The 10373-nt window shown below is 43.8% G+C and overlaps 1 protein-coding gene across 1 annotated transcript; it reads right to left on the bottom strand.

Annotated features, from left to right (window-relative positions):
- Positions 1–278: 278 nt before the first annotated feature.
- On the bottom strand, positions 279–3295 carry CD70 (CD70 molecule; the record flags this gene model as incomplete). The annotated part of the gene is made up of 3 exons (XM_081076245.1): positions 279–667; positions 2315–2348; positions 3140–3295. 3 exons carry the CDS (start codon positions 3293–3295, stop codon positions 279–281), a joined length of 579 nt encoding a protein of 192 aa, XP_080932371.1.
- Positions 3296–10373: the final 7078 nt, after the last annotated feature.

The following is a 10373-nucleotide window of genomic DNA, read 5'->3' as shown; positions in this document are numbered from 1 at the left end:
TTTCAGCCTATATTTGAACCTGAAAGCCCAGATAACATCTCAATCTGAAGAAAGCCCAGGCATGTCTGGGCTTGCCCCCTGAGTGACAGGGTGCCTTCTTTGTCATTTGCATACTGACAGTCTAGAGTTAATTCTAAAGAAGGAAAGAGCCATACAATCAAATATATAATATTTTTATTATAATTCATATAATAAAAATCTTTAAAGAAATAATTTTAAAAGAAAACGGAAAAAAAGAAGACTGTGTCCCAACAAATCTGGGACAAAAAGTGCAAACCTTAGGGGTGCACCCATTGAATCCCAAAAAACGTCTCATCAGCATTTTGGGACGGCAGCAGTGGCAGAGTGAGGTTAGTGCAGAGAGTGTCCCCATGGGCCAAAGGCGTCAGGCGCTGAGAGGTGACAGTGCAACTGAGGTAGAAGTTGAGTCTCAGCAGGCTAACGCTCCGGGTGGCGGGGGAGCAGATGCCCACAGCCAGGGTGGCCCTGGGCGACATGCTGTTCTTCATGGAGGAGGAGCAGTTGGTTAGTGTCACCTGGATGTGCAGCCTATAGATGCCATCACGCTGGACAAGCAGCTGCCCTTTGTCCAGCTGTGGTCCACGCAGGAAGGACCGACCCAGTTCTGGGCCCCCTTGCCAGTGCAGCCTGGGGTCCATGCGAGGTCCTGGAAGCAAAGGGTGGGGGTGGGGTGGAAGGATGGAGGTTTAAGGAGGCTGAGTGCTACAGACTGACAGTCCAAAATGTTTATGTTGAAACCTGACCCTGGAGGTGGGTTTAGGAGGTGGGGTCTGAGGAGGTGGCCGGTGATTAGGTCACGAGAGTGGCACTCTCACGAATGGGATTAGTGCCCTTATAAAAGAGACCCCATGTCTATCAATGGACGAATGGATAAAGAAGCTGTATATCTAAATACAATGGAACATTATTCTGCCATAAAAGAAAGTCCTGCTGCTTGATACAACGTGGATAGACCTTGAGGGTGTTATGCTTGGTAAAAAAAGACAGAGAAAGACAAGTACCTATGACCTCATTTATATGTAGAATCTAAAAACAAACAGAAACCCAGCAAACTCCTAGATGCTGAGAACAGATTGGTGGTTGCCAGAGGTGAGGGCTGGGGGTGAGGGAAGCAAAATGGGTGAATGGGACCAAAAGGTACAAGCCTCCAGTTATAAAATAAGTAAGTCCTGGTGATGTGACGTACATCATGGCAATTATATACATATTATGAAATAATAATACTGTACTGTATATTTGATAGTGGCTAAGAGTATATCTTCAAAGTTCTCACCACAAGAAAAAAAATGGTAACTATATGAGGTGATGGATATTAACTAGACTTGACTGTGGTGAGCCTTTCACAATATATACAAATATTGAATCATGATGTTGTACGCCTGAAACTATATGTTATGTGTCAATTATATCCCAGTTGGGAGAGACAGGTAGAGAGAGAGAGACTCCAGAGTCCACCAGGTGAGGGAGCACACGGTGAGATTAAACATATGTTCTTTGTAAGCCAACCAGTCTGTGGTATGCTGTTGTAATAGCCTGGACAGTAAGTGCAGAGAAGGAAAGAAGAACAGGGGTTCCTGCACTATGAAATGGAAAGCACAGAGCTCTCAAAACTCAGAGGATGAAAGGACGAGGATGACAGAGAGGATGGGTGGGGGGGACGGCTGGATGACTCACATCTTTGCCGACACCACCTTCTCAGGGAAGGCGTCTTCCCTAAGAACTTCACTTTTGACTGCAAACTCAGGCTGGCATGCGGGTCCCCCTCCCTTGCTTCATTTTGCTCCAAAATATACTATATGCACTTTATTCTACTTGGCATGCTACATATTTTTCCTGCTTCTTTATTTATTGCCCCCGCAGTAGAAGGAAAATGAGAGGGCAGGGCTTTTTGTCTGTTCTCTTTTCCACTGTGGCAGCATAGTGGTGCCTGGCTCACAGTAGATGCTCAACTAATATTTGTGGAACAAATGAAGGAATGATAGCAATTGTTATTAGTGTGGCTTCAGTTGTTTCTGGTTCTCCCAAGGCAGAAGATCAAATGAGAAGGACTGAGAGAAAGAGCAAGTTAGCACACCCAGAAACACACTGCCTCAATCTCTCTCTTTCTCTCCCTCTTTTTCTCTATTTTCTCCCTCTATTTCTCTTTCTTTCTCTCCCTTTCTCTTTGTTTATTTCTCCTTTCTCTTCCTCTCTCTGTCTCCCGCCCTTCCTCTCTCTTTCTCTCACTTGTCACTCTTTCTCTCCCTCGCAGCACCAGCCCCCCGCCCCCCCCCAGCCCCGCCTTTTGCATCACCTGTGTGGTTCAGCTGGAGCTCAGCTATGTCCCACTGGAAGAAAAGAGAAAATAGGGCAATCAGAGTTCTTTCTTCTGCCCACTCTCCTATGCACCTTCATCGCAAGGGGCTGACTTGGGTATGTCTTTTTTTAAGCATAACCTCTTAAAAGAGGAAGTATGTTTGAACCAGCATGGAGCATGAGAAAAAACCTTAAAAGAACTTAAAGTTTCCTGGACATAACGCGGGGAGGAGGCATGTGCGCGTGTCTCTCTCAGTAAGGCCCCCCGCGCGCCCCGAGACGTTCCCTGTGGTGGGTGTCCCGTGCGCAGCGACGCGGCTCCTGTCCTGGGCGCCCCTGCACCCCCCTCCCAGCTCTGGGAAGCACTGGCAGCCTCTGAGTCAGCCTGCCGGGGGAACACCAAAGGCGAGTCATCCGCCGTCGGTGCGCGTCCACGCAGCTTTCCCAGAGGCAGCCGCCCACCCTGGGATCCCCATCAGGGATTTACCTCCTGGGCAGGACTGTCCCCCAGTCCTGAACCCCAGGGCAGCCTTGTCTCTGCCCCCACTCCCTGCTCCAGGCTCTATCTCTTGCTGTCCCTTCCCAACCGGATCTCTCCTCCTGGCTGACTTTTTATCAATCATTCTGGTTTTGTCTTTTTATTTTATTTCAGTTTTTTTGGTTAGTCAGTCTGCGCTCCAGCTGGGCCCTCTGCCTCCGATTCTGTCCCTCGTGGCCCCCCTCCCCTCCGCACCCCCCGCCCGGCCAGGCCCCCTCCGGAGGTCCCCACGCTCCCCAGCAGGCGACAGATGTGCCTTTCTCTTATCGTCCCTTCTTGATTTACCGCAGGTGACTCGAGCCGGTGTTGCTGTGCGAGTTGCTGGCTGCAGAAGATGCTGTATATCCCCGTGGCAATGAGAAGCAGCACAAACACAGCGCGCAGGATGCAGGGCCAGGGCAGGCGGCGCGTCACGTAGGTGCAGGAGCCTTCCTCCGCCATCTCTCGAGCTTTCTCCAGCTAGCGCGGCATTAGCTGCGAGCCCACAGAGCAGCCCAAAGGCGCGCGGAGCTCACTCAGGAAATGAAGTTCAGCCCGCAGCCTTAGGACTTGGGCCAGTAACAACTTGCCAAGGACACTCCCCGCCCCGCTGTGGGGAGGTTCCGGCAAAGGGGGGGGCACTTGAGTTCTTCCAGTGCAGGGAAATCCCCTCTAGCTCCTGATGGGCCCCTTGGGCCAGGGAGTTGCCGGTCCCTCAGTCTTCCCATTCCACTCCCTACGTTCAGCTTCTGGTACTCATTCATTCTCCATCCATCCATCCATCCATCCATCCATCCATCCATCCATCCATCCAGCCATCCAGCCATCCAGCCAGCCAGCCAGCCAGCCAGCCAGCCAGCCAGCAAACCTTTATTAGAGCATCTACTATAGACCAGACTGTGCTTTGAATTACTGGATTGGTGTCGCTGGGGGAGTTCCTTCAATCAATTGTTCTCTAGAGTGTGCAGTTTCGGCATAGAGTGGAGGTTCTGAAACCAGAGCTGGCTGTACCTTCATTCGAGAGAGGCCGTAGAGGACGGAGGTGGGGGAACGTGGCGTTTTCTTTTCAGCTAAGTCCCTTCATGACTTCTGAGAAGTCAGGGGACTCCTGCCTGGCACAGTGTGGAACCGTCCACACCTACGTACAACCCTGAGAAATGAGGGACAGGTGAGGGTGCCAACTCAGGCGTCCTCGTTTTCCAACTTGACCTCCCCTTCACAGTCCCTTTGCTATGGGTGCCTCAACCTTGCCAGAGAGCTACACCTCTTGGCCTTCTCCTTGGCAGAATTCTAAAAAGGAAGGAAACAAAGGTGCCTTGGCTACAGCTTCCCCTTAATTAATACCATGCCTCTCGATTCTTGGATTTCAGCTAGGACTGGGGCTTCTGGACACCCTTGTCTTAGCACTGATTTCTCCTACACCATACTTGTCCCTTTCTCTCCAGTACTGGAAAAGTTGGGATTTCCCCCTATTTTTCCATGTGTAGTAAGGGCTTGCATGACTCAGACGCTAAAAGATCAGGTTCTAAAGCAAGCCAGCCTAGCAGTGTGAAGTGAGTGAGGCACTCAGGTACAAAAGTAAGCGGCATCCCAAAACTCAGTGATCAAGTTAAATAATATTCTAGTGTAGTATTTTCAAAAGTCAAAAAATTGTTGCAAAAAATGTGCAGGATGAACAAAATGTCAAAAGGCTTTTTTAAAAAAAATTTTTAACAATTTTTTTCTTGTGATGACAACATTTAAAATCTACTCGCTTAGCAACTTTCAAATATGCAATACATTATTATTACCTACAGTAACCACGTGCATGATATCCCCATGATTTATTTATTTTACAACTGGGAAGTTCATACCTTTGGACCACCTTTACCCAAAATACTTAAAGTAAAGATTGGATCTGACCCTGTACTTGCCTGACTTCTTTCATTACTTTAGTTCTGAACTTGGAGCCCAATTTGAATTCATCACTTACCATATATGTGACCTTGGGCAAATTACTTAACCTCTCTGTGCCTCAGTTCCCTGGAGGTAATAATGTTACCTGTCTCATAGACCTGCTATAAAGATTAAAAGAGTTAATATCCACCAAGTATTTAGCACAAGGCTAGCATGTAGTAAGGATCTGTTGGTGGCCATTACTCCTCCTCCTATTATTAATATTATTATCGTGATAACTTCAGCTCTCTACATGACTATAGTAACCTAAACCCTAAAAGCCTTTCAGATCTGAATGTCAATACATAATTAGAGTTTAAATAATTTACAAAATACTTTTTTTTCTGTTGCCAAAGTTAGCTTTCAAGACGATTGCCTTGGATAGGAGCTAAAAAGTCTCAAATTTCATTGTCACGGCTGTTATTGCCTCCTTCCCCTGAAGCTTATGTACTGGTTATGCTATAGTAACAAACATCTCTTTATGCCTTTACACAAGAAATGTTAATTTCTTGCTCAGGCTACATGTAAGTCAGTGAGGGGTTCACATCTGCTCATGGTAGCTGAAATGTCACTATTATTTACTTTCCACTGGCCAAGGCATGTCATGCTGCCCTGCCTAAGTTCAGAGGATGAAGGGAAGTGGCAGCTTCCATGAGCCTGGGAGAAGGGAGGCTAAAAATAACAGGTGGAAAACATGAATTACTATCAGAATCCACCCATTAGGTCACCAAAAACCCAGCTCATTCTCCTCCTGCTCGCAAAATGCAGTCACCACTCCCTGAGAGAGATGGCCCCAAAGTCCTACCTGTTACAGCATCAAGCTGTAAAGTCAGGATATCTGAGAGATAGGAAATAGCCTCCACTATTCCACTGCACTGAGGGGTGATGTGTGGATCTCAGTAGCAAGCCCATAGAACCAACAGCTCGAGCTATCTGCCTCTTTCCATGTCCAACATCGAGTGGCTCATCAGGGGCCCACGGCACATGCTCCCATTTGGGGAGGGGAAGAGTAGCAATTCTGAAATCCTGCTGGACAGATATAACGAGGACCCCAGCTAGGAGTGAGGGTGAGCTCTAATTCTGGTGCCTATAACAGTGCCTGGCACGCAGTAGGTGCTTAATAAATAGTTATTGACCAAATGTCCATGAAGACAAGATCCACCAGCCATGCCTTCACTCACAGAGATTCCTACTTGCTAGCTCTGGGTTTATTACCATGAACCTGTGGACCGGCAGAAAATAACTCTCCAGAAAATCCACCAAAAGAATGGTTTATTTGGGAAAAGAAAAAGAAACAAAGCCACCAAGGAGTGTGTATATACACACTGGCAGGCCTGTGTCCCAACCTGCCACCCATGTGGAAAAAAGAGGGGCTAAGGCCTACATGGCTTCCCCCTTTATTCTCATCCCTCTCCTGGAAGTTAGCACAAAGTTCAACAGGAAGTCAAGACCAGAGTTAACAGGGGCCCAGCTCCACCCATAGTTTTCCCTGCTCTATGGTTAAGGATCTTAAGATGCCAGTTCATTTTTATCAAACGCCTTTCTCTATTCAGATCCAAGCTCCTCTGTTCTATCTTAATTATATTTGCAAAGACCCTGTTTCCAAACAAGGTCATGGTCACAAGTACCAGGGGTCAGAACTTTGTTCTGTTCTCTCATTCCCACCTTCAGGTTCCTGGTCTCCTGTCAAAAGAGAAGATCAGAGCCTCTGTGATATTGTGATATAATCAGAAATATATATCTGGTCTTCATCCCTGGTCCCTGACACAAGAAATTCTAAAACCCTTGGAAATTTTTGAATGATAAGGGTGAGAGGAGTGTCTTTTGTTATTCCTAATAATCCCCTTTTAAACACAGTTGAGTTTATGCTAATGAGGTGACTTGGTAGACCCCTGGATGGTTTCAGGATGGGAGCTGGATCCCAGAAAAACCAACATGTGATTATGGGGTTGAAACTTTTAGGCCACACCCCCTCCCTATGCCCAACCTCCAGGGAGAGGAGATAGGATGGGAATTGAGTTAATCACCAATGATCAATGATTTAATCAGTCATACCCACGTTAACCTAAAAATAAAAGGCCTTTCTTCTTCTTCTTTTTTTTTTTTAACAAGTCTTTATTGGGGAACAGTGTACTTCCAGGACTTTTTTTTTTTTTCCAAGTTAAGTTGTCCTTTCGATCTTAGTTGTGGAGGGTGCCGTTCAGCTTCAAGTTGTTGTCCTTTCAGTCTTAGTTGTGGAGGGCGCAGCTCAGCTCCAGGTCCAGTTGTCGTTGCTACACCTTCCCTTGAGGGAGTTGAACCGGCAGCCTTGTGGGTGAGAGCCCACTGGCCCATGTGGGAATCGAACCGGCATCCTTCGGAGTTAGGAGCATGGAGCTCTAACTGACTGAGCCACCGTGCTGGCCCCTAAAAGACCTTTCAAAGAGAGAAGCAAACAAACATTTATTTGAGCTAATAAGAATAGCTGTTGAAGGAGCACTGATTCAGGCAGAAGTCCAAATAGTGTCCTGGTTAGAAGACAAAGGTAAGGGATATTTATGAGAAAGGGTAGGGGAACAATAACATCGATAGAAGGAGGGCATTTCTATTGGTGCAGATAAGCTAACAAAGAGATGTTAATTCTAAACAATGTTTTAAAATTGCATTCCAGTAGTCATTTATCTGCTTTCTTGTTATCCTTGTAAATAGCTTTTTGGGACACAAGGTTGCTTAGACTCAGTCCAAAGTTTATTCTGCTCTTTTTTTTTTTTTTTTATTCTACTCTATTTTAACATCCCAAAGATTTGAGGCATAAGCTGTGCAAAGCAGTTCCTCTGGGACAGTAGTTCCGGCTCCATTTTAAAATGGTTCCATTTATATTATTGTTTACACCTATGCAATGAAACCTCTGTAAGAACCTCCATCTCCAGACCCTGACAACCACTTCTTTACTTTGTCTCGAGGGTTTTACCTATTCTGGACATTTTATACAAATGGAATCATGCAATATGTGTGGCCTCTTGTTTCGCTTCTTTCAGTGAGCATCATGTCTTCAAGGCCCATCACACTGTATGTAACACGAGTCAGTACTTCATTTAGTTTCTTATGTTTGTCAGGAGTCATTATTAGGCCTCTTTATGAAAAGGGCTCCAATGTAGGCACTTGGGCTCTGACAGCAGCCATGCATGCGTAAGAGCATGGCTAGCTGGGGTGCCTCAATTGCAACTCCCTTGAGCTCGTGCAACGCATTGGCTGTGCACCAAGCATGGTGTGAAGAGGGCAACTTTCTCCTGTGAAGCTGCTTTTGCTCAGGTCTTGTTGGACATCTGTTCAACTGATTCCTTATTTTGGTTCCTTATTTTGTATGCTGTGTGGATCACTTCATTTGCTTGTAGCTTCAGTTTTCTTCTAAATTAAGTGTAAGCCAAGAATAGCCAAACCAACACATCTTAATTAGACTTACATGACCTCCACGAATACCTAGAATTATGACAAATTTTCAAAATTTTTATTCAACTTTTTTATGACCTCATCACAAAAAAGAAATGGTAATTAGGTGAAGTGAGGTGTTAGCTAAAACTATGATGGTCATCATATTGCAATACATAAGGGTATCAAACCAACACGTGGTTTACCTTAAACTCATGCTATGTTATATGTCAATTATATCTCAGTTTTAAAAAAGAAACTAAGAAAGAAAAAATAATTAGAAAACTTCAGTGAAATAGGAAAGTTTTAGGAATATATCACTTACAAAAACTGATTCAAGAAGTAGGAAATGTTAATACTTTTATCACCATTAAAGATACTAAAGCAGCTGTTTAGTCACTTCTCTTGGCTTCTATGAGATGTTTTCCTTCATAGGGTGCAAGAATATATTTGGTTATTAAATGCATACGAATTGATTTTTATTTATTTATCTATTTATTTATCTTTATTAAATTTATTGGGGTGACATTGGTTAGTAAAATTATATAGGCTTCAAGTGTACATTTCTATAATACATCATCTATATATTACGCTGTGTGTTAAACCACCCAGAGTCAGCTCTCCTTCCATCACCATATATTTGACCCCGTTTACCCTCCTCTCGAACCCCTCTCCCCCTTTACCCTCTGGTAACCACTAAATTATTGTCTGTGTCTGTGAGTTTTTGTTTGCCTTGTTCATTTGTTGGTTTCAGTTTTATATGCCACATATGAGTGAAGCCATAAGATTCTCAACTTTTTTCTGTCTGACTTATTTCACTTAGCATGAGAGTCTCAGGATCCATCCATGTTGTCACAAATGGCAGTATTTCATCTTTTCCTATGGCTGAGTAATATTCCATTGTCTATATGTATCACATCTTCTTTATCCAATCATCTACTAGGGACACTTTAGTTGTTTCCATGTCTTGGCCATTATGAATAATGCTGCAATGAACATAGGGGTACATATATCTTTATGGATAAATGTTTTCAGATATTTTGGGTACATATGCAGAAGAGGGATTACTGGGTCATATGGTAGCTCTATTCTTAATTTTTTGAGGAAATTCCATACTGTTTTCCATAGTGGTTATACCGTTTACATTCCCACCAGCAATGAATGAGGGTTCCTTTTTCTCCACAGCCTCTCCAACACTTTTTACTCCTTGTCTTGTTGATGATAGCCATTCTGACTGGGGTGAGGTGGTATCTCATTGTGGTTTTGATATGCATTTCCCTAATAGCGAGTGAAGTTGAGTATCTTTTCATATATCTGTTGGCTGCTTGTATGTCTTCTTGGGAGGAGTGTCTGTTCACGTCTTCTGCCCATTTTTTAATTGGATTGTTTGTTTTTTTGTTATTGAGTTATATGAATTCTTTATATATTTTGTTCAATTTTTTTTTAGAATTTTTTTTTTTTTTTTTTTTTTTTGGTTGTTGAGAGCCCACCGGCCCATGTGGGAATCGAACCGGCAGCCTTCGGAGTTAGGAGCATGGAGCTCTAACCGCCTGCGCCACCAGGCCGGCCCTCTTTATATATTTTGGATATTAGCCCATTATGACAGGTGTTGTTTGCAAATATTTTATCCCACTCAGTTGGTTGCCTCTTTGTTTTTTGATGGTTTCTTTTGCTGCACAGAAACTTTTTAGTTTCATATAGTCCCATTCATTTATTTTTGCTTTTGCTTCCCTTGCCTTTGAGGTCAAATTCATAAAATCCTCTTTGAACCCAAGGTCCATAGTTTAGTACCTATGTTTTCTTCTATGCAGTTTATTATTTCAGGTCTTATGTTTAGGTCTCTGATCTATTTTGAGTTAATTTTGGCATTTGGTGACAGATACCAGTCTAGTTTCATTCTTTTGTATGTGGCTTTCCAATTTTCACAGCACCATTTATTGAAGAGGTTTTCTTTTCTGTTTTTTAACATAACAATCTTTTATTAACAAAAATACCAAAAATAAGGCCATTGTTTTTTCCTATGCCTTGGGATGACTATGAAAGCAACACATTTATTATTTTAAAATGAGAAATGCAGAAATTCAAGATAGAAAATTGTCTATAATTCTATTACATAGACATATCACTTAAATTTTGGTGAACATTTGTCCAGATTTTATATTTGTATACACACACACACACACACACACACACACAC

This window comes from Rhinolophus hipposideros (genome assembly GCF_964194185.1).
Source record: "Rhinolophus hipposideros genome assembly, chromosome: 16".
Taxonomy (NCBI): domain Eukaryota; kingdom Metazoa; phylum Chordata; class Mammalia; order Chiroptera; family Rhinolophidae; genus Rhinolophus; species Rhinolophus hipposideros.
Note: the sequence above shows the minus strand (reverse complement) of the source record. Positions and strands in the feature narration are given on the sequence as shown.